Raw genomic sequence first — 24,595 nt, 5'->3', positions numbered from 1 at the left:
CAGTGGTTAGCACTGTTGCCTCACAGCAAGAAGGTCCTGAGTTCAATTCCACCATCAGGAATTGGAGTGTGGAGTTTGCATGTTTGTGTGGGTTCTCCTCGGATAATAATAATAATAATAATAATGGATTGGATTTATATAGCGCTTTTCAAGGCACCCAAAGTGCTTTACAATGCCACTATTCATTCACTCTCACATTCACACACTGGTGGAAGCAGCTACAGTTGTAGCCACAGCTGCCCTGGGGCAGACTGACAGAAGCGAGGCTGCCATATCGCGCCATCGGCCCCTCTAGCCAACACCAGTAGGCGGTAGGGTAAAGTGTCTTGCCCAAGGACACAACGACCAGGACAGAGAGCCCGGGGATCGAACCGGCGACCTTCCGGTTACAGATACGCTTCCCAACCCCCTGAGCCACGGTACTCCAGCTTCCTCCCACAGTCCAAAGACATGCACTTTGTGGGGATAGGTTAATTGAAAAATCTAAATTGCCCATAGGTGTGAATGCGGGAGTGAGTGCGACTGGTTGTTTTTCCCTGTGTGTTAGCCCTGCGACAGACTGGCGACCTGTCCAGGGCGTACCCCGCCTCTCGCCCTATGACAGCTGGGATAAGGATAAGCGGATGCGAATGCGTGGATGGATATTACGCAATAAATACAAACCACACCTTCCAGCAGTACCATCAGTCCTAATACACTAGTATAGAGCCGATACCAGTGCCGGCGTTGTTATCGATCCTATTATCAAAAGTCACGATCAGTAACAATCAGATACCGATACCAGTATTGATAACTATGCTATCAGTATTTGGATTGACCTATCCAACTCTACTGATGGATATAACAACTCGTATAGAGAGATTTCTTTACCTTTTTTATTACAATAAATGTTTTGTCTTCTTCCCGTAGCCTGGGTTACAAACCATTCCTCAGCCTGATCCAGCCGCAGCTGCAGCGGCTGATGGAGTCGACGTCGGAGCAGGTGCAGCCTGAAGCCTTCCAGCCTGCCACCCAATGCTCCAAGCTCAGTGGCTCTGAAGGTCTGGGAGGAGCCGCGGTACCTCGGGCAGAAGACAGCAGAGGAGTGGTGACCCCGCTGGGCCTGGCCCTGCCCTCTCTCGAACCCGCAGGAGTTTTCCCCCGTCCCCCCTCTGAGGACTGTCCTCCCGAACAAACGGAGGAGCAGGGGGAGGAGGAGGGAACCTACGACTGCACCTTGTCCTGAAGCCTCTTCTGGACTTTTTAACCTGTGAACCCTTCAAGGGCCGGAGTGGAGAAAGCTGCAGCATTGGCTGACTGGAAAAAGACTTCATTTGTGTGAGCGAGCGTGTGCGTGCCTGCGTTTGTGCGCCTCTTTGTCGGTTCCTACTTCAGTCAGTATTACCCACTCTTTAGATCGCTATCAGCCCGACAGGCACAAAGACATCACAGCACAAACGGTTCCTTTTTAACAGAGCTCATTTCAGCAGATTGTGCTGGTAGATTAGAGAGGAGGGTTACTCATGTCAGTTGTTTTCCACTTGTGTTGTTTTGGAAGCTGTAGAGCAGCACGCGAAAGCTTGGGTAGAGCGATAGAATCAGTTCGAAGGGTCTGTCCGGATCTTTGCGCTAACCGCGGAGCATAACGTAGAACAAAGAAAAAGCTCGAGAACCTTTTACGGGACTCGCTGAAGTGCGTCTGAGCCTACAGTACGTGAAGCGTGCCGTTCTGTCTGTGTGCACAAGAGGTGTTTCATACTTTCATACCTCAGTATAATTTTAAAATATTTTGTGATACCTTTTTTCTATAATGTAACAGTGTACAGGATGACATTATTTTTCTATCCCTCTGCAGTCACCCTGTGACCAAAAAAAAAGAAAAAACACCCTCAGCAGATGATTCTGTGCGATTCTTTAAAACAGTTGAATTTAAGGTTTCTAAGAAAATGATCTGTGAGTAGAATCCCACTGTTCTGAGTGCAGACTAGTTTCTTACCACTGATCAGCACCTCGCCCGCCCGCTGCCCACCCCCTCCCTAGTGATGCTAAAGTACAGAATCAGCTGCCTCGCCCTTCCCCGTGTGGGTTTTCACACAAAGCAAAGCAGATCTGTGTTGATCCTTCTCAACACTTCCTGCGCTGAACAAAAAAAAATAAAAAATCACAAGATGCTTTTTTTTTTTTTTATATAAATTCAAAAAAGGCTTTGTTTCCCATCACGCCAAAGGCACATCATTAGTGAGTTTTTAAAAGCCATCAGGTGGATCGTTGGCTTGTCAGCAGTGTTAGGAGCGACGCGTTAGTATTGTTTTAGTTTGAGGGATTGATTGTTGTGCAATAGATAAGTCGCCGTGTAGTTTTTGACCCTCACCCTCTCGCAGTTCGTCCGGACCACCCGCGAGACGAGCGGGAGGCCGATCGCCGTGTTCTCGTGCTTCCGAGTGGAAATCTGAGCGCGTGTGCAGGGCCGTGTTCACACCATGTTGACATGATTGGTGACTCTGATCACGTGGAATTGATTTTTATCGTATTAGTCCTCGTCATTACTATTATTTATTGGGATTATTAGCTGAGAGATCATTCCTGCTTTGTTTTTAATGACTGATAACAAAACTCCTTCTCCCTCCTCTTTAGTTATCAAAGTCATGCATTGGCTCAACTACAAGCACTAAAAGAAAAACAATGCGTCAGTATTATATTGTGCAATGTATTGAAATGTTACTCAGCTTTATTTTTTTATGCTTACTACTGCTTTTGGGTTTGTTTTTTCTTTCATTCCCCCCCAGCTGTGCGCTTCTCATCCTAGACCAAAATGATAAGTTATAGTTGGGTGTGTTTATCTGTTTAGATTCTTGAATGGTTTCTCTTCTACGAGCTGCCCGTCACTATACACAAAAAGGTTGAGACGGCCCGAGCGGCTCTGTATCGTCTACTTCGACCCTCCTTCCGCTCTGAACAAGCCTACAGCTCCACTACAAGCTTTACTTGAACACGGACCCTTGATGAACCAAAGACTTTACGTCCAGAGGCCTTCTGTTTTAACCCCGATTTGAACGTTCAAGTCCTCATGCAGAGGGAGGAGAATCTCACTCGCGCACATCCCAGCCCTCTCATCAGAAACATCATCGCTCAAAACTAATGCTGACGGTATGCGAGACAATTTCCTACGGAAATGAATATTTCAGCTCTTTTATGGTTTCCTTCTCTGTGAGGGAGGAGTGTCGTTCGCTCGCTCAGTAAAACGTGGACAGCAGCTCCCTCCCACCTGTGTACAGTTTAAAAGTATTGCTCGTTTCCTCAGAGTCGAGATTTATTTCTGGGGCAGCAGACATCCTCAATGCAGTGTAAAGATACTCTCTTGTACATTCGCCTTTTCTACTTATATTTGGTTTTCTACTTCATTTTCCCCCCCCTTGTACATATAGACCAATAAATTATTTTTAAAAGGTTTGTCTGCCTCTTTGACCTCCTTATTTTTAAAGCAACGCAGCAGCTGCAGACAAAGCAGCAACGTGTGTGTGTTTGGCTTTACATACTCTAGAAAAGAGCTCTTATATTAATGTTTGACACCAGAAAAAACAGAGTTAACTGACATATTAACATTACAACTCCATGAATATCACACGGGGGAATCTGCTGGCTTTAAATTGACTGTTTTGTTAAATTCACGTTTAAAAGACTGTTCTGGGTTTTATTCTTCGAGCTGTGGTGCCCTTGCAGTGTTTATATTAAAACATAATTGATATCTGTACATGCAGTTTTGAAGTAAGATCAGCAAGCAGGAGTGGTTGCATTTCCTCTGCCTGTAGAAAGAGAGCAGAGTTATTTTACTTATGCAAAAATTCTCATGGCCAAAATGTAATTTTTAGTTAAACAAGTGTCAAATGGTTGCCATGTCAGGGTCAGCTGTAACAGAACGGCAGGGATTTTGTTTGTATTGGTGATATACTTTACAGGCAGAAAATGGACATATTCACTCGACATAAAGTGACACTGATTGGTCAGTAGCCAGTTACCATGCCGATGTATCAAAGAAAAACCAGACTTAACCCTGAAGTTACCTGGGTGAACATGAAACCCCGCCTCACCATGTAGCTGATATAGCTGATGATGTTAGTGTCCACGTCTGAAGAAGTGACACTTGCCAAGATTAAACGTAAGAAGCTTTTTAATTGCTGTACAAGTGTTAAATTAATTCAAACTTTTTGCATAATGTGAAATCATCCCGTAAATTGAATACATGGATACCCTGTTAACCAGACCCAATAATCCAAAGCTCAACAGTCAACAGTTCCAACTAAGAAAACAAAACTTCAAGGAAGAAGGTTAACGGTTATTTGACGGTCGTTAGAAAGAAAGAAAAAAAAATCTGTCTTGTTAGAAATCAACTCTAAGAACAAAACTAGCAGTTACAGATGTGGATGAAAGGTCAATTTAAAGAAAGAAAAACCCCAAAACTTCAAATGTAATATTTTTAGATATCACATTAAGATATTTAAAAGTATCCCACAGTTAAAGAACGTATTTCTTGACTTGATATGGACTTCTAGACTGTTATGTGTGAAGAAGATAAAGTCCAAAATCTGAACTCACGCTCAACAAAAACGTTCAGTGAAGTGCCCGTCAGCCTCTCAGCCTACACTAGCTCACACTAACACATTAGTAATGCAAATCACTCACATCTGAAAAGGAGTGTGTATGAAGCTCTCGAACACTGGGAGTAACAGCAGTGTAGGGTGAGCCATTTCTCAGCCTTTCCCCGCTCTGCCCCTCTATTACAGCAGTACCTGCTCGGGACAAAATGAGACTTTTTACTGGTCTTAGTAAAGAAAAAAAATCCATCTTTCAGTCTGGAGCAGCAGGATCAAGTACAGAGTCGGCCGTCAGTGGACAGATCAGAAAAGACTGGACTTTTTTTTTCCTCCCAGGTTTTAGTGCCGCACTCAAACTGCAGACACCCGAAACGTGAACACGGGTGAGGTGATGAACGTTATCATGAGGTAAATGGCAAAAAAAACTAAATGTATATAGGCATGGTACTTTAGTGAGAGCAAAAACTACATCACCACCAAGCAAAAATCTAATTTGTTTAAATCTTTGTCCTTTTGAAGGAGCACCGAGGTCTCGCTGATCTTTGCAGGAATCAGCTGATGAGATGAAAAAGTCCAAGCAGGCGCTTTCGCCTGCATCACACGGGCTTCCTCAGCGGGTGGAGTCGAAGCGCTTCAAGTGCCTGTCGTCAAAGTTAAGACTGAAATTTTTTTTCATTGCTATGAAACCAGTAAAAAGAAGTATCCTTTATCATTTGATCTGACCCGTGAGGCGACACGAACACAAACTCCACTCACGTGCTGAGATACAACTCCAGAATAGCTACAGAGTGGCTCAATGTGAATTTTATGACTTTAAAATAGTTTGACTTTCAAAAAAAAGAGCACAGTGGGACAATCTGCTGAAGGCTGTGATGGATGTTAGCAATCCACGGGCATGAAAACGCTTTGCAGTGTGGCACTTGATAGCTTTTAAGACCACTGAGATGTTTGTGTCCACAACAGTAAACGTTTTGTGCGTCTTTGGAAGCAAAACTTTAAGGCCTCCTTTCATTGTGATTTCTCGTTTTGTGGCAAACAGACAACATGGTTCACGGTGACACCTCGCTAGGTAGACTCGAGGCAGACGAAAGACTTGTTTCATTAGTCAACAACCCGATTCCACCTTTGACTCCTTTAAAGAGGAGTCAAACCTGGGGATGCAGGGAAGTCAGACTTTCTGAAAACACAGATATGGACATCTATAAATGGATGTAGCCCACAGATAAGAATGGTGACACTTTATAAACCATTTAAATAATCTCTCTTTTCAACATTAGTTAACTTTTGTTAGCTAAACCTCCTCTAAAGCTTTCCCACAGTAACATTCAATCTGAAACTTATCTCGGTGTTGAGTTTGATCAGTCCGGAGGTAGTGGTAGTACCATGTGAAGCAGACTGTAGATGTGAGCTACAGAAAAAACAACAGCACAAATAAAACTGAGCCCTCTCCAGCAGCTGATTTTACATTCAAGAAAGGGAAAATCAAAAAGTGGGAATAAAAGCCAATCCCAGATTCCCGAGGTTTTCAGACGCCTTATATTGTCTGACCCACGACCCGGGAAGGCATTTCTTTTGCTTACAGATGCAATAAACAAAAGCAGAGGATCACATTTGAAAATCAATGAAGCAAAAGATTTGTTAAAGTCACTGCTGGAGACGGCTGGAAGCATAGTCAAGTTTTCCTTTTTTCCCCCCCTTGCTCTTAAAAAAGAAGAAGAAAAAAAAAAGTGCAGTTATTACTACAGTAGGAACAAATGTGAAACGGATGCAAAGGTACACCCCCCTGTGGACTGGGGGGGTAATCCTGAACAATTTTAAACCCTAAAACAAAATTAAACTGCATAAACACGTGAAGTGAAATTACACTGCCCTCCGGATTTAACCACCACTTCCAGAACAGCTTGAATTCAGACATCTGTTTTCATTTAACAGTTTTCTGTCTGCACGCCATGTCCTCTGATAGTTTAAGCAGGCGTTACATTCCTCGTTAAAACGTGTGGCTCCAAAAATAAAAAAAAATAAAAATGAGTGGTCTTAGTAAAGAAGGGCAAGTCAGTAAATCAAACTATTAAAACAAGTGCAGGTTAATGACAAGTGACTTTCAAAGTATCCGGTTAAATTCAGAGGAGGAGAGAACAGGTTGAACTCATCCATCATGTGTTATTGCACCCTGCGATGCACAGCGCGGTTGGTAGACACATTTAATATGACAACGTTCAGAGTGGTTTTGCTGATAAAGAGCAGTGGAGGTAGCCGTGCGGTGTTAGTTGTTCGGGAGGAACACTGGCGTTAGTGAGGAAGAGCGAGGGTGGATGTGAGCGAAAGGAAAAGCGAGTTACAGCAAGTAAAGCAAAAGGCACGATCGAACAAGTAGAGAACAGAAGAAAAAAAAAAAACTAACCCCTTCCTTTCACTAAGCCAGGAGTGAGCACAGCACCAAGCATCTCTCCTTGGTTAACTACAGTGCCTATTGACACAGTGGTGGGGGTCTCTCAGGCTGGCTGGGGTGGAGCTCGCATGTGTTGTGTGTGTTACAGTTTGAGTGAAAAGGCAGTGGGGTCACTCCTCTGTATTCTTCCTTGTAATCTCTTCTACATCTGTCTTGTGGAGCCCTGTAGGCCAAAGCTCTCCTCTGCAGCAGCCTCGTGGGATGTGTGACATCCTCAGTATCGGTACATGTCATAGGTACTGACCCAGGAAGAGGGAAAAGCCCACGTGGGGAACCTGTGAAGCATTTCCTCCAACCGAGCAGTCCTCTGGTCTTTCCCAAAGAAATAGTGGGAGGAGATGGCGACTGAGACGATCCCCTCGGGGCCAGATGGGTCAGGGTCTGCGGGAGGCTGACAAACAGAGGGACAGAAATAAAACAGCAGAAGAACCAAATAAGATTAGCAATGTATTAAGTCTGATTATGCTGCATGAGGAGTTTGTCTGAGCCACGAGGGGTTACGTGCAGCATTCATTGCAAATCGTGGCTCAGTCCCACTCATTTTAAAACATGGGCCACATGCAGCCGACTTTGATCTTAAGCAAGCGGAATCAGTGAAGCTGATCAGTAAAGCAGGGGGGCTCGTTATAGCTGCAAAAGTAAAACTGATGAAAACATAGTTCAAAGTCCAAAATTCTACATTTTTCTGATTCTGGCCCCCAGGCCTTATGTTTGGCCGTAATAATAGGACAAAAACCTCGTGACTAGGAAAAATCTGTGGTTTCCCAGCAGTGTTTTTCACTTTCAGCAAACAACTGCAAATAGTGGGGTGACCAGCTTCAGATGGCAACTGCACAGGTTGTCTCCAAATAATCATGGGTCTCACTGCTGGACTGACTGCAGTCACTCAGGTTTACAAATAATTACCATCGAATTTATAAATGAAGACAAATTGACAACATGTTGCAATTAAACAGTTAGTCATCTGTGACAAATTTATTTGCAATCCTGGGATTGGCTCAACTGGTTATATTGTGCTTGTATTAAACTTTACTAAAAATAAAGTTTCCAGTCATGTGTTATTTTGCACTCAAATTGCCATCCTGCAGCAACTATTCGTGGAGACATTTCTGTGTCAAATCCATGTGGCTGTGGCTGGACTCTGAATCTAACAAGTTAATGTGAATTCCTGTGTGTGTAGATGGCAACAGGTACATGATATTTGCCTGTTTATCACAGTTAATTACTGTAATTTGCAAAACTATTGCAGGTAATTTTCGGTACAGACTGCTTGATGCGCCAAAGTCACTATGAAGATGGAAATAGGAAATGTAAATAAGAAGAAAAGGTCAGTACCTGTATTTCAAACCAGAAGGTCCATGTGGGGGCGTCAAGGCCATGTGAATAGAAGATAAAATATTCTCCGCTCAGGTCAAATCGAGGCGTCCCGTCACCGAAGGACCAGGTAGAGAGGCTGGCTCCTCGATGAGGCATTAGATACAAAGACATGTGGCTCGGGCCTGCATGAGACAGGAAGGTCAAGGGTGAAACACAAAGTGATACCTACAGCTACAAATCAACGCACAACACTCTCACATTCTTCACACATCCTGCACATGTGATCACATGCTCTTTAAAAATGGTCATCAATTTTCTGATTTACACCTGGTCCATGTTTTGGGTTTGCTCCTTCTGCTATCACTTGGTACTTCTTTAGATCCCCAAAATCTTAACCCTCTATTAGCTGCTCCTGACCTTTCACACTGAATGTCATCTTGATCGTTCCCCAGCTCGTCTCTTCTTTGGACAGCAGGCTGAACTCCACCGGAGAGCTCGGAGACACTTCCGGAGCGGGGAGGTACCAGTTCTTCCTGCAAACACACGGGAGCACTTGTGAAGTTCAAAGCATGACTGAAACAAGCATTTATTATGACACCAGAGGCATCAAAGCTACAAGGCTGACCTGCTGAGGAACTTGACAGGCAGGAACCAGGGATAACCACAGAAAGGTCGGTCCTCTCTGCAGCGGGTCCGAACCGTTTCGTTGATCTCGGGGATGTGGGGTGTGATGTGCTGCATGCCCGTGTAGTCAAAGCTGTTTATCCACAGACCTGAGTCTCGGCTCTCCACTTCTCCCTGGAGATTGTGGAAGGTCCGTGTTGTATGCTGCAGGGAGAGTAACAGGAAAAGAAAAACAACGAAGTTCTTTGATGTTAACATGTTCTCTTTTCTTTCACGTGCTTTGTGCTACATCTGTTTAGCTGGAATGACTCAATGTAAATTACATACGTGAGCACATCAAGGAGGGAAATATAATAATAAAAGATGACAGAATTATTTTCATGTTTAAGAAACACAATTTAACACGTCAAGAACACTCGAGGAGTTAGGCTCCTCGAGACTGTTTACAACTCGAAGGATTTACACCGAGGTGCAAACGGGCAGGTTGCACTCAAGAACAGGAAGGCCAGATTAGACTGTCATACAAGATCTAAAAGAGGCTGCACAGTTCTGGAAAAATTATTGGGACAGATGAAACCAAAATGGACATGTGCTGGAATGAATAGCGGAGAATATTATGGAGAAGAGAAACAGCTCATGATCTGAATCATACCACGTTATCATTTAACTGTGGTGGAGGTAACACTATGGCATAAGCAGGTATTGCAGCCAGTGGACATTGGTTTCTTGAGGGTGTGACTGCTGATAGAAGCAGCAGAATGAATTGTGCAGTGTACGGGACTATGAGCTCAGCTCAGATTCAGCCAAATGCTGCAAAACTGATCAGACCGTACTTTAATTCAAGGGTTTCAAGCTCCTGCCACTCATTTAGAAATGTCTTCTCGCATCATTTTCATTTCAAACCGAGTCACTCAGACCTCAAACGTCATGCAATGGACAGGTCAGAGCTTTAGGTTTTGGCCGTTATGAATACATTTACTGGTTTTGACTTCTTGCAGATCCAGTTTCTCTTTTTCTTACATACTGTATCTGTATCATTTTTGTGTATATTTGTGTTTTTGTGTGCATGTTATGAATTTCAACCTGCAGGAAAACTCTCTTTGGTCGCGGACTGTCTAGATCGCCCGAGTAAGGAAAGAAGAGGCCACAGGACACCAACAGGAACATGATGGTGAAGACGAACCCAAGACCTGCCATGATCCGCTTAGTGCTACGCACCAAGTAGATAAAATGCAGCTGACAAAGACATGAGCATGTGTTACTAAACAGCAGAAGGAACGGGCATTTGAAAATACAACTAAGGTGGCACAAAATACCTGATTCTCCAACACATTTTCTAAATTAAATTCACTTCTGCCAATTATACTCCATACTATACGTATATTTCCTTCTGTATCTGGTTTGAAAATAAACTCACTACTACTACCAGATTAATCAAAACAATTCTTTAGTCAAGTATATTCTGTCTAATTCAAAATGGGATTTCTCTGTTTCTTCTGCTTAATAAAAATCCTGATTTTCTTCTCACTCCTATATATAATGTAGAAATACTCACAAAAAAGGAGGAGAGGAAGATGGTTGCCAGAGTGACTAAGGAGGCCAGCACCACCTCGGGGGGTATCTCTGTGCCACTCCGCCCCATGATGGGAGTGAAAATCTCAAACACCACCCAGATGAGAAACATGAAGTGCACATATGGCAACGCCAGGCCCAGCAGGTACAGCACGCAGTACTTCGCTGATGCTCCTGGAGAAAAAAAGAAATCTTTGTCAGGTATAACTGAGCCAGAGAGACACACACACACACACACACACACACACACACACACACTGGATTCTCGTAGCTGCCCCCAAATCCATCTTAAAGAGAAAAGCGTTTATACAGTCTTCAAAGTTTAACATCTAAACACTACAACTCAAATGTGATTCCAGTCCTGTTTTCTGCTGTGCAAGCAGAAGAAAACAACATGCTTTGCAGTGAGTTTTGCAGATTCAGTGAATGTGTGCCTTATTTCCTGCCTACAATATATTTAGAAAAACATTTCGCTGAACTCTGCTGCTGCTACTTAAGATTTGTCTGTTGCTGCATGATCCATCCATCATATTGTTACTATTTATCCAGCGACTTAATCATTTAGGATCCAATCCGGAACCCTTTTGATCACTTGGGGGCAAAAAAACAACAACAACAACAACAAAAAACACCTCTTTGATACATATCTATCTTTTGTGTGTATTTTTCAAAAGACATAAGATAGTCTGATAAGAACTTTAAGCATACACAGGCCTTTGGTCAAGAGCACAATAGGAGCTAGAAAGGAAGAGGGTTCACCTTTATTTCATGCAGTTACTTGGAGTTACTTTGACTATTTCTGTGATAACACAATCGTCTAAAATAGCCTGATAAGATTAGAGTACAATGAGAGGATGCTAGCTTCATCTTACTGCTAAGAGAGCTTATAAAGAGCAGGTATGAGCATATACATAATTTACTCTTGTGACTCTAGAAAAAGTATTAATAATTAACCAACCGTCCTTACTTTCAACAGTTTTTAGTACCCTGTGCTTCATTCAATCATGGTAAACAAGGTCGACTTTGAGATCAAGTCTTTACCTCTGTGTTTGAATTCTTTTGCCAGCAGCAGTCTGGTGGCCAGGGGGAAAGCCACCATTAGCATGGGCGCGTAGGCCGAACACAGGCCATGTTGGGTCAACCACACCAGGCTGCAACACCACAGCAGCAAGCTCACGTCAAAGTAAAGGTCACCCAGCTCTACCAGGCGGACGCCCTGTGAGGAAAACATACATACTCAACATACAGGGAATGTGCAGGGGAAGGTGTGTGATGCTTTGACAGATGAGGATTTAACCTGTAAGTATGAAAATCTAATTGTTGTTTTGCAAAACAACCACAACAACACCAAAACAAATACAGAGAAGTTCATCATACTAATCAGAACTTTTGGGGGGATATCAGTAACAAATTAATGTCACTAATATACTCACCTGCCCCATAGATTAGGCATAACAATCAATGGATTCATTTAAAAGTGTCAAACTTTCAAACTGCAAACAACTGACTGCCGAGGCTTTTGGTCTGCTGTCAAGTTTCAGTTCACACGATTTAATGGTGAAATAGTACATAGGGGTTCTTATTTGGGTGAAATGTGAGTGCTGGGCTCTTCTTACATAAACTGCAAATAAGATCATCAACTCATCTATGTGGATAAAAAACAAGAAATAACTTCCACGGCTTTATCCCGAAATCACAACTGTAAACTAAAAGGAGGATAAAACAACTTAAGAAAATGACAATCACTACAACTATAACTTGTATAAGTTTAATTTGAGGACTAATAATTTCTTTACTCTCTGTCCTTGGAGCAAGACATTTTTCTTGCAGAATATACCATTCAGGATTAGAGTAAGGAAACATGCCGTTCTCTCAATAGTCATGTTGTTTCACTGAAGCGTTATGTAATCTGGGACAAAGGTTAGTCTGTGTCCTTACTGGAAAATGGCCATGATAAGATGCAGTTCACATTGTGGTAAGCTGAGGCTCCAGATCTAAATCAATTCAGTGCAGCTCTTTCAGCTTTAAATTAGTGCTCGTATTTTATAAATATCACACATACAATACGCCCATTCAATTTCAACCATCTGTTTCTACAAAGTATTCAACGACTTACCAAAGAAACCTATAACACTCTCTTTTAAAGCATGTGAGAAATGGATTTTGCTTTTATGACAGAGGTGCTAACATCTAAGAGCTGAATGAAAGCCTATTGAAAACCACAGTGAGAGAGATCAAATCTGGTAAATGTACATGTGAGGCACAAAGGACAGTCTGTCTCACATTTCTACAGTTTTATAACCACACACAGGCGACTGTCAGCAGTTTACCGAGCCATCATGACGCATCAGTCACAGTGAAATACTGTAATATCCACTTTACTACAATCAGAAAACAATCAATAAGAATAATTTAAGACCGATTTGAACTCTACAATCACCGTCCAATTTTTAGGTAGACTTTGCTAGGACTGGGTTAGACCCTTTTCTCTTAATTCTTTGTAGAACAAATTGAACAATGTGCTGGAAACACAGATTTTGGTCCATACTGACATGACAGCATCACACAGTTGCTGCAGATTAGTCAGCCTTTCATCCATAATGTCAATCTCCCATTCCACCATACCCCGCATGTGCTCAGTTGGTACTAAGGAGCACATAGTGTGCCAATAAAATATACTCCAGACAATTTCACTGCCACCTGCCTGAAATGTTCATCCAAGACTAGATGGATGCTTTCATACCAAATTCAAACTCTACTATCTGAAAGTTACATGGGAAATTTAGGCTAATCAGCCTATTCAACATTTTTCCCAACCTTCTGCTGTCCAGTTTTGAACTGTAGCCTCAGTTTTCTGTTCTAAACTGAGAGGAGTGACTTCTGACCATTCTCTCTAAACTCTGGAGATCCCAGTAGATCAGACTGCCGGCAACTGTGCCACATCCAAGGTCACATAAATCACCCTTCTTCCCCATTCTGAGGCTCACTTTGAACATTAGCATGTTGTCTGCAATATGGTTGGCTGATTAGACATTTGCCTTAATAAGCAGTTGAACAGGTGCAACTAACAAATTTAAAGAATAAAGATACTTTTTCCAACTTTAACACAACAAATAGTCCAAAATTTGTCTGTGACAATTCATTTTTCCTATTCATCAAATATAAGTGGGTTTTAGAAAGAAGCCACATCTTTGACAGTGATGCATAAAGTCACTTTTACCATACAATCAGACAATGCTCCTAAAAGGTTTAACAGTACATTTCACATTCAGTGTTACTGCTACTGTTAATCATGTCCGGCCACTCGGTCTCTGCTTGAAATTTACTGGAAGCTCTATATTTAAAACTCCACTCACTCACCCCGTAGTACAGGTTCTTGGCCAGTGTGTGTATAAGTATCATCTTGCCAGTGGCTGCAGCTCCATACAGGCAGACTGAGGCATAGAAGTGGTTGTACCAAAACATGGAGCGGCCCAACAGAGTGACAAGCAGGGCCACAATCAGCACCGACAACAGGGTGACAAACCAGCTGAGCAATGCTACACCTGTGGCGCAGGCCAGGTCTCGAACATAGCGCCCACCTTGGAGACACAGAGACAAGTGACCAATTAAGCCAATAAATTAGGATTTTACCAATTTATTCTGCAGATCCACAAGAGCTCATCAAAGCTATTTGTTCTAAATATTAAAACTGCAACATATCATTAAAATATACGCAGCTTGGGGCTATTAATGCAAATGAATGAAAGCATTTCATGTTCATTACTTTTCTGGTAAGTGATGTAACCCCAAACCTTAATGATCAATTTCTTAGAAAATGACCTCTTCAAGGACTACCTTGCCCCCTAGTCAGAATCCTTGATTTAAGGACCAATCAGTAACAAGGATTAAGTGCAGGAAATGGTGACCTACCTCCATGGCCAGGCATTGAGGCTTTCTTGGCCAGGTAGAGGAACGTAGCTGTGGCCACCATGTAGTTGAGGATAGTGCCAACACGAGCTGGGTAAGCTACCACAATTACACCTAGCAGGTCAAAAAACACCATATTGCCATGGCGGTACTCTGAGGAATCAGCCAACTTTTCTGACATTGCCAGATACTTCAGAACGGCCAGGATGTTGTCACCTGAAAACAGGACGTAAATAAGGAGTTAAAGACAGTCAAAGCTTCAGTGCATTTACTCCATAAAGAACAGTGTGCATCATCTGGGCAGCCTGCCATATACAATCAAGTTATCCAGACAGTAAATGACAACAGAATAAGAGGAACTGGGAGGTTTAGTCAATAGAGGTTTAGAGTTTCCACCACTTGTGATTTTATCCTACATACGGGGAAGTAAACAGATTATATGACTGAATATGAAAGTGATAACCTCATATGACTAAAAGGATCATCCTTTACAGAGCTGACATGTCACATGCATTACACCTGTTACTGTTGACTGAGCAGAAAAGGCTACAAAGAGGGTGGCCTGTTAAATGGCACTATATTGGTAAATTACAGCCCCCAACACATGCAGATGACTACTGCGACCTCTTACACAAACAATAATATTGTAAAAACCTATTAAACACACATATACTGTTTTACTCACAGAAGAGTTTTCCCCCCATGACAGGACATGTAAGAGAGGATGATAGGATCTGACAGATAAGGACAGTACTCAGTGGTGTGTGTGTGTGTGTGTACAAATCTTATTTACAGCTGTACACAAGTTTACGGGGCACCAAGGGCTTTCTGTTTAAATTGACTCCAAATATGAAGTTCAGCTCAGATCAGAAATCTGATTACAGGAAGGAACAGCAAGAGCGAGCTATACAGTGGATATAAAAAAAAAAATACTGCCAGCGCTACCCATCAGCCTCGTAGTAGATACACCTATGGTATCAATTTAAAAATCCTGTTGCCTTATGAGCACAGCCTTAAACTAAGACTTTATTGAAGCACCTTTTGATTTTATCACAGCATACCATTCGTCAACATGGCATGTCTTGACTTGGGAACAGTTGCCTATGCTTCCTTGCAAACACACTCCAAATGTGTCAGATCTGAGTTGTTCTACACAGCCCTCTTCAGGTCACCCCACAAATATTCTACTGAAAACCTAAAAAACCCCAAACTTTAATTTGCTTCTGTTGAATCCATTATTTTGTTGATTTGGATGTATGCTTGTCCCTCCACCTTTACGAAAGCCCCAGTTCAATCTGGAATAGCCCAACAAGAGTCCAGATGTAAATCCTTAAAAATGTGTGGGATGACCTGAAGGGAGCTGTGCACAAGTGCTATCTGATAGATTTGCAGCACTTGTCTGAGGAAGAGTGGGCAAATCAAGTCAAGATGTGCCATGCTACCCAAATCTCCCCTTGTGGACAATTAAAGGATTATTCTATTCTGCTAGTAGAGTCCTACTCAAGAATACTGAATGCACTCATTTTCACAGGTTGTAGGTCACATAAAAAGCGGGAAACGTTTTGAAATGACTCACTGTCGTCCCGTATTTTAACATCACAAAAACTTGGCATTTTTACAGGGGTGTGTAAACTTGTTTTCAATCCACTGCAGCAAAACAAAAAAACAAAAACAGTTTTGTTTTTTTTCCTCTGTACTACTGTACTATACTACCTCCATATCTGCACAGTTAATGGCACAAAAACACAAGGCAAGACAAAGCTCCATTGTTCTTCCGCCTGGTAGCTTTGCTGTGGCCAAAACAACACTGCACAATCAAGATTTTGTACAAAGTTCACTGCTTGCAATTTGCTCACATCTTTCTATTTTCTGTTTCTATCACGAAGCCAACACTGATGGTAATGATAAGATCCATTTTATAAACATGGCAACATGCTCTTTTTAGAAAAACATTTCACATATAATCTCTACAAGAGATCCACGCTGCGTTTGCTTTTAACAAAAGTGAATCGCTTGCTCCGCTTAGACCAAACCGAGAGACATAGATTTTTACGCAGAGGCCAAAGGGTGTATTCATCACAAGCTTCAAAAGAGCAGAACTGCTGATAGATCCTCGCCTTCCGTGCTGTGTCCTACTCTCCACCTTACAGCACTTTTCTGCCCTCTTCTTTACAGCCTAAAAATACCTTCTGCCTCCGTCTGAAATCTCACTTTCTCTCTCTAATAATTCATGCCTTTAATGGGGAGTTGCTGCACACAGAAGAACAGAAGGGTGATGTCCAGTAGTTCCTGAGGGAGAGAGGAAAGATGCCAACTGATGCCAAGGTTTTTAGTGCTGTCTGACTGGATTCTCTGCTAAGCTAAGCAAAATTATTCAGCAACGCAGAAGCACAAGGGGCAGCAGTCTGTGACTGCCGCTGTATGTGTGCATATTTAAGTCCTCAGACAGACTGGTGGACAAAGGACAAATGCACAGCAGGTGTCTGTAACAGAAAAATGGTGCTGGAGTGACAGCTCTCACATATTTGCAATGAGTCTTGAATAAAAGCGTAATAAATATTTGAGCATGGAAGCATATGAGGTCCGCTGCTTACCCGCTCTCTGTATCGAGTCTGTTAGGATCCTGTTAGCTGTATCGTACTTGGTGTGGTAGATGAAGCCGTTTTCAATGAAAGCCAGATCAATGCCTGCAAAAAAATATATTAAACCAGAACGCCAGTAATGGAAAAGCTCATCCAATTCACAGGTTACTGTAACGTGTGAAGCACAGAAAAAAAAGTGATACATTTCATTGTCAGTGGTTCTACTACGCAAACTAGCAAGTATTAAAATTCTCAGAGAAGTCAAGGAGGCTCGAAAACTCACATCCCAAAAATCTGATTTCAAGAAGAATAGGGATTATTTTGAAAACTCATAACACAGGAAATATGACCTTAAGCATAATTTAGGTGAAGACCAATTGAGTGGATCATTGTGTGCAAGCTACACTAAATTCTGACCAGAGCAGCGGGTCAGGAAGCACATCCTTCCTAACATTCTTTTAAAAAAGCATAATAAAGTAATGTTTAGCTATAAACATATTCTGCAAAGAAAACTTGCATATTTTCCTTATTGGCTTCTGTTATGTAGTGTAAGAATCGGTGGACTTACCTGGGATGTTACCAAAGTCCCTAAATATGCGGAAGTCCGTATCTGAGGGAATGACACCACTCTGAAAGACCTCCTGGCCGACCACAGAGGCGAAGGGGTGTTTGGCTGCATGCACGTAGGCTTGGACCAGCCACGGGTTCTCTGGACCTTTAAGGGAGAAGAGGCTGCTGAAATATTTTAGATACCTGACAATTAGCCTTGATTCCTAAATTTTGTCATACAGATTCATCCTTTTGTAGACAAAGATATATCATCAAAGTTATTTATCCCCTCGCCTCCACCATTTTTAAACCTGCCTGCTTGTATTTTGGTATTGTAAACATTTAAGTCTCTTTAAAGTACTAAACAAAGGAACAGTAGTTGACTGCTTTAACTGGAGAACCTGCAATGCTTTTTTGCATGCTATAGATGGTAGGCTGCACACACAAACACCAAAAAAAAGGCATCATAACAAACAAACAAGGTTAATTCCTCAAAGTAGTACGTTACAGTACCTGTCTGGAAAACAACCTCCTTGCCACCAACACCTGCAGCCTCCAAATTAATGAAGGCTCGCACCTGCTTGGCCCATGGGTGCTGGGTAATGAAACCATGACTGGCCTAAAGGAGAGCGTGGGGATCCAGAGAGACAAAGAGAGAAACAACAAAAAGAGATACAAATTAAACAAAATGACACCAATTCTCCTTACAGGCTAGTTTAACATCCCACCAAATGTTCTTTTTACCTGCAGTACATTTTCCTCTGCCCCGTTAAACAGGAAGATGACGCCGTGGTTAAGAGGAGTTGACTGGTTGGCCAGAGAATGGAGGACTTCCAGCATCACTGCACAGCTCACTGCATCATCACTGGCACCTAAGACAGAGAAACTGTCTTAGACAGAGAGCAGTGTGTCACGAATACCAATCGTGGGCTTCTAGTTTACTAAAACATTAGTGAGAGCAACAGAAATCAGTCTTAACCTGCTATTTACATTCAGAGAAATGCAATTAACATCCATCTGTCCTTACCTAGCAAAATAATGCGAGATAACAAAACACAGATGGTAGAAATAAAGCTCTAAATTATGAAGTGTAGAGAATAGGCCCTGTGTGAAGGAACATGTGACTACTTGATTACCAAAAAAAAAAAAACTTCCACCACTCCTGGTGAGAGAATAAAGAAAAAGGGGCACCAATGAGACGAAAAGAAAGGAGCATGTGATACAGAAAGATTACACAGCTCAGCAGTGAAAATATACCAAAGTAAGGAAAATATGACCTGCAGATCAGAGGGGCAAACTCAGACATCATGTGCTCTGGCTTTCTACACTCAGTGAGTTCATGAGGTAGGGGTGGGGGCTTGTTCACCCTGTGTCTGCATACCATCCACATATGACAGTAGCATATTAATAGTTTTCTCTCACCATAAGACTTCAGAATGCATGCATCTGTGCAGGTTAGCTTTAAACAGGAAAAAAGTATTTTGAATTAACTTATGAGTTTCTTACCAAGTCCTGCCTGCTTTTATTCTTTGTTTTTCCATAAACAAACGTTAAGAATTCCAAGAAATCAAAGGCTTGGCAAGCACCGGGGGATGTGAAAATATATGTGTATCTTCCTGGTCCACACCTTTTGGATCAATTTCCTTTTACCAGTGTAGCTGTGTGTAACGCATATGTGTGTGTGAGAATGAGAGCTGGGAAAACATGCCTACCCACAAGGCTCGAGGGTGTAGAGTTAAAAAAAAAAACAACAACAAAAAAAACTGCTGAATTAAAACCAGACTAAAGCACAATGGCTGCACACTGCAATGTGCTACATATTTAAACCAAGCAGGGAAAAGAAAAGTTTACAATTCATCCTGTAGGGACTATAAATAATGATGATTGTTGTTAAGAGTTTATGTACATCAGCGACATTATTTAATGTGTTTATAGATCAGATTCTTTATAGATATATCTGTGCCACTTTTACAATTGGGGCGGGGAGGGGGAGGGGGTGTTTAACTAAATTTTAAGTATCAAAGAAACTATTTTATGACACAGTTTTAAAACGGAGTAGAAATAAAGCTCTCATGCACATGTTCTTGCATGCAACTCAGGCGTGCAAAAGCTCCACTGCAATGACTGGTTTTTTTAACCAAATGTCACTCAAAAAAATTAAAAACACCAAGTGGTTTTCTAAATGTGTCACTCTAACTACAAATGACAGCAACTCAAGGTGATCAAAGTCAGTCTGATGAGCTCCATCCTCTGGAGACCATAAATAGTACAAAAGAGCACTTGCAGTACAACAACAGATTTAAGAAGATGTTTTTATAAAATGCACAGAATTTGCTGTTGACATGGTCTCCAGGTGTTAATTTGCAAGGTGTGGACTATAAATAAAACAAACACCACCACACTCAGGGTTTCACCCTCACGGAGGCATGTCTGTTCAAATGAGTAATTAATTTGTTTTTACCTGGACTGTTGGCCACTGTGTCAAAGTGGCAGTTGGCGAGCATGAGGTGCTGCGCGCCACCCTTGGGCTCCAGCCTAACGGCAATGTTGGTGATGTGATCATAGAAGCTAGTGAAGCCTCCGAGGAAATCAATGGAGAAGGTCCCAGTGGGACGCTGAATATCAATCGAGAGTTGATGAGGGCCTGCGGCGGTCTCGACCTGGATGTCCTCGATTTGCTTCAACAGGTATCCCACTGTCAGGACCTCATTCTCCTGGCTGCCCACAGGCCGAGGGCCAGCACTAGTAATCTGCTCCAAGTGCTGCCTAGATTGAGAGGTGAGAGAAAAGGACAAAGAGAGAAAGAAAAATAACCTGCCATGTTTACTGTGAAACATCAGTAAATCAAGGTGACTTGTCCCAACAGATCTGAGCATAGCTCATCAATTTAACAGTTCAGTCATGTAATTACAGAGTCTGATTGAATGCCACTGTGCATGTGTAGACAAAGCATCAACAAAGTTTCAAAAAACTTAAAATATATTAAATGCATGTCCTGAAGACATGAGTGAACTCACTGACATGGCCTGTAAGAGAAACAACGAGGCTTAAACTTTTTTGTGTTAGACAGTGAACTGGCTGCTGGCTTTGCTGATTAACAAAATATTTGTACAAGTACTTTAACCCAAGTGTTGTGGGGCTAAACAAGGTTGTATATGACAAACAATGTTAGATCATACTTTACTGTAATTGTGTCTCCAAAGAGGCAGCTTTTCATAACATATATGGGGGGGGGGACTGCTTTAAACCTACAAATTTAACTGTAAAAGATTACAAGTTTCACCCTTCTTGTCTTGCTTTCTACTGAAAAGTGATTGAATACATGCAGAACAAGACTTGGAAACTGAATTGAGCAATCTTCAGTATTTCCTGAAGCATTGTACACAAGACATTTTTAAGGAAGCAAGACAATTGATCAAAGCTTAAGAGTGAGGTCTGGGGATTGGAGAACAGTGATATTGCCTTAGGAGGTGCTTACTCCCTTTCTTTCTCTTTAGAAGAAAACTGCTGTTTGCTTTTAGAGATACTAAAATACAGCAGTGGTTACTGATACTTAAAACAAATGAACTGTGCCTGATATCAAACCACGACCTCTAAAGTCATGTGTTGTAGTCCAGCTGTTATCCGTATAGATTAAAAACCAATCTCCTGCTCAATTTGGTTTTCTTGTAGCCAGTGTGGCACCACATGATATTTCAGAAATCTAAAGTGCTGCTTTCACTCAATTTTTCAATGACCTACTGCAAAGTCTGGATTTGTGGGCGACAGACACAGAGCTCAGAGCTCTAATCAGTTCAAATGCAGCTTGTCTCACTCATTTATAGAGCAATGAGCCAAAAGATGGCAAATCCAGCTGCTCTGCACTTTCAGCAGCTCAGCAGACCTCAGATTCAATGCTATAATCCCTGCAGCCCTCTGTTACGCCATGAAACTGAATGAACTTTTAATCTGAAATTTCTACAGTCTTTTACAGGGACAAGATGTGTGATGTTTATTATGATCCCTCTTACTGTATTTGAACATTTATTCGATTTTTTTCTGTGTTTTATAAAATGTCAGGGTTGATAAGTAGGATAGCTCCTGATGCTTACTGTCACTGATCAATATGGTGATTTCTTCTTCTTCTCCTCCTCCTGTTTGTTAATAATGTAATCTAACAAAAGCCCTGCTCCCAAAGGTGTCTTTTCTGTCTCCCACTACAATAAGAGAACTAACTACATGTACATGCTACCGCTATGCTCACGTGCTTTAAATCCGCATTTCCTGTTTCTCAACCGGTCCTTTAAAACCCTTTGTCGTGTATTTGCATTGGAAATGCACCAAATAAAAAACTTACTGTGTGCTACCGTATATAAATAAACACCTACTTTTTTAACATCTGACGGCTTTCAGAATTAGGACTTAGACAGTAAATTTGTTATTCATCTACCCAGGGATGGTTTTAAAAGGCTTAGGGGAGGAATAATGGTTAACTACATCAGATTAGTCCTAATAGTCGCTGCACCTATCCTCTCCTGAGACTGGCACCTGTCCACTTCGCGGCTTAGGTTGAAGGTAAAGGTGGAGATGGAGCGGAACAGGCAGTGGTTTCTGGGCAGGTCTCTTTCTCAACAAAAGAAAGATTAACCGGGCCAACACCTAGAGAATAAAACTGGTCTTATCGTAAAACTCACCTGGCTCTCACTGCGTTGAACTCGCCCGTCGGTTTTCCAATGACAAGCTGCTGCAAAGACAAGTGAACGAGTGCCCACAACACCAAAATAAACACAGAGACCAGGGAAGCTGCGAGCCCTTCTCGCAGCAGGTAAAGGTTCACTTCGGGCTTCCTCTTCGGCTCACCGTTGTAGCCGTTGTTCTCGCAGCGGTCCTGAGCTCCGTTATTATCCTGAGCGACGTATTGTTGAGTCCCGAAGGGTTTTATTCTCCGGACAGTGGTGTCGCCCTCCATTTCTAAGCCAGCGGTACATCAGCTGCAAGCGTCGCTCTCGGTCTTCGCCTTTTTCTTTTTCTTTTTTTCCTCCTCTCTTCGGACGACAAACGGATCGCGCAGAGGGACAAACTTGAATGAGAGGGCGGGAGGAGGAGGGAAATCAGAAGAGATTTGTCGAAACGTTATGCAAATTAAGTTACATTTCTGTGCTTACTAGGACTTAAAAACCACATAAATATATATTTATTTATATTTGATTTAAAAACGTTTTCTTTTTTTACTGACTTCGTCCGAAAATAAGGTTTCATAAAGCTTTTATTCCCCCCTTTGAAGTTATGCTTCTACCACCTCCATCTCGGTTGTTTAAATTTCCCAGGATTCGATTAAAGATTCTCAGAGTACCATATCTTTTTCTTAAAATTACTAATATAAAAGAGATATCGGGGAAAGACAAAAAAACGTGAATTATTCCTTTAAAATGAACTCAATGAACCCCCTGTGCAAGGTAAAGCTTTATATACACTTCAGTTCAGTTAACATTTATGAGACTAAAATATTTAAGTATAATTTCCTGAAGAAAAAAAATAGATAGACAGATAGATAGATACGTAGACGTAGACCTCTGACGTAGACCAGATTTATTTTCAGTTCATTTTTCTGTTTAATTGTTGTTGTTTTCTGTTTTTTAATCTAAAATATTATTCCATAAAATACTGAAAATAAAAAAGTGTCAATTAAATACATTGTCTCTCTTACCATTGTAGTTTATTGTAAGGGGATTACCCTTACAATAAACTACAGTGGTTAACAGATTTATTAGACTATACCACCCAGAGTAAAGTTTACGTGAGAGTTGCCCTAATATTAACAGTATTGCTAATCACTAAAATCATATTTTATGTTTCTGTAATGGTTAATACACAAGTATGCACTAGATCTCTATTTAAATATTAATATTTCTATTTTATTGCTAAAATATTTTGATTGTCACCCGTGAATTTTCAAATTTTAAGATTATAAATTGAAGTTGTATACTTCATGAACAGAAAACTTTGTTTTTAGTGGTTGAAAGTTCACAACATTATGATAAAAATTCATGTTTTTAACAGGTGTTCTAATAAATTTCCTAAGTGCTGCAAATATGTTTTATAACTAAGTTCAGTGTGTGAAAATTAGGTGTGGTCATTCTTGTGTTTTGGGAGTATAGCTTCACTGTGTTTTTGAGGCTGTTATGAGGCGTGTTGTAGTGCAGATGGAACTGAAAGAAGATTCACAAACACAATTTATTTTTTTCATCTGAAAAGATACACTTGATTATGCTGTCTCACCTACTACTACTACTACCACTACAACATCAGTGGGGTCTTCTCCATGCAGCTTACAATGAACTTTTTTTTTATTTCAACCTATAACAATTATCATTGAACTAAAACGAAATTTTAGAATGTTGTCGCCACCTGGTGGACAGAGGGAGCGTCGCACGAAGTCACTGAATGCCATTCTTGCCATCATGTGATTGCTATAGCACAGAATGTGTTCATTTTCCAATGAAAATTGACTCTTTTTGTTATATTAACTTAGATGTAATTTTCATAGATCTGATTAAACTTAGATAAAAAATGCTGTAAACCAAACCACCTAACATCTATCTAAATCTAGCAAGAAACGTATAAGCACAAGTTTAAAGGTGGTATTTTTCATGTACGAGTTCAGATACCATATAGGCCTCATATACAGTCCTTTGTTCTAAGTTTTTCTCTCTAGGTGCCTCCGGGCCCAGTAAACACAGCCCCCCCCCCCCCCCCCCCTCTACTGGTGTGTGCTAGCATAAAACAAGCTAAAGAATATAAACAGAAGAAATCGCAGTTTTAAATAAATGTTTCTATGCTTTGAGGAGACATTGTCATAGATCACATTTACTATTTTCCAGTCACATATCAGGGAGAGTCAGTTTTCTCAGATATTGGTAAATGTGAGATTTTACATTAGCACCCTAAAATATCTTTTCCGTTAGCATTTTTAACACGGTTAGCATTAGCTTAGTAATGTAAAGTTAGCTCTAAATAGGCATAGCTGTTTTAATGCGTTTTCC

At 41.4% G+C, this 24,595-nt stretch overlaps 2 protein-coding genes across 3 annotated transcripts in view; one reads left to right on the top strand and one right to left on the bottom strand.

Moving 5' to 3' along the window:
- ric1 (RIC1 homolog, RAB6A GEF complex partner 1) overlaps positions 1-3,429 on the top strand; it is a 46,032-nt gene extending 42,603 nt beyond the window's left edge. For both annotated transcript variants that reach the window (XM_076886509.1, XM_004538054.4), the window contains exon 27: positions 910-3,429. In XM_076886509.1, coding sequence (XP_076742624.1) covers positions 910-1,225 — 316 coding nt within the window. In that variant the 3' untranslated portion in view covers positions 1,226-3,429. The remainder of the gene's footprint in view (positions 1-909) is intronic.
- A 700-nt stretch (positions 3,430-4,129) lies between these two features.
- ermp1 (endoplasmic reticulum metallopeptidase 1) lies at positions 4,130-22,628 on the bottom strand. Its single transcript, XM_004538056.5, has 15 exons — positions 22,247-22,628; positions 20,035-20,339; positions 18,318-18,445; positions 18,087-18,192; positions 17,593-17,739; positions 17,037-17,129; positions 14,446-14,658; positions 13,894-14,114; positions 11,575-11,749; positions 10,517-10,707; positions 10,045-10,197; positions 8,963-9,165; positions 8,755-8,870; positions 8,356-8,519; positions 4,130-7,411 (listed from the first exon to the last, which is right to left on the bottom strand). Exons 1-15 carry the CDS (start codon positions 22,519-22,521, stop codon positions 7,235-7,237), a joined length of 2,667 nt encoding a protein of 888 aa, XP_004538113.3. The 5' UTR covers positions 22,522-22,628; the 3' UTR covers positions 4,130-7,234.
- Between the last annotated feature and the right edge of the window lie 1,967 nt (positions 22,629-24,595).

The sequence above is a fragment of the Maylandia zebra genome, linkage group LG7, assembly GCF_041146795.1.
Source record: "Maylandia zebra isolate NMK-2024a linkage group LG7, Mzebra_GT3a, whole genome shotgun sequence".
Classification (NCBI taxonomy): domain Eukaryota; kingdom Metazoa; phylum Chordata; class Actinopteri; order Cichliformes; family Cichlidae; genus Maylandia; species Maylandia zebra.
This window is presented reverse-complemented; position numbering and strand designations above follow the sequence as displayed.

Coding starts and splice junctions, on each gene's coding strand:
- ermp1 (XM_004538056.5), bottom strand. CDS start 22,521: ATGGAGGGCGACACCACTGTCCGGAGAATAAAACCCTTCGGGACTCAA. Junction 17,740..18,086: donor GGAGGTTGTTTTCCAGACAG/GTACTGTAACGT, acceptor TCTCCCTTAAAG/GTCCAGAGAACCCGTGGCTG. Junction 7,412..8,355: donor CCTTCTGGTTTGAAATACAG/GTACTGACCTTT, acceptor TCTGTTTGTCAG/CCTCCCGCAGACCCTGACCC.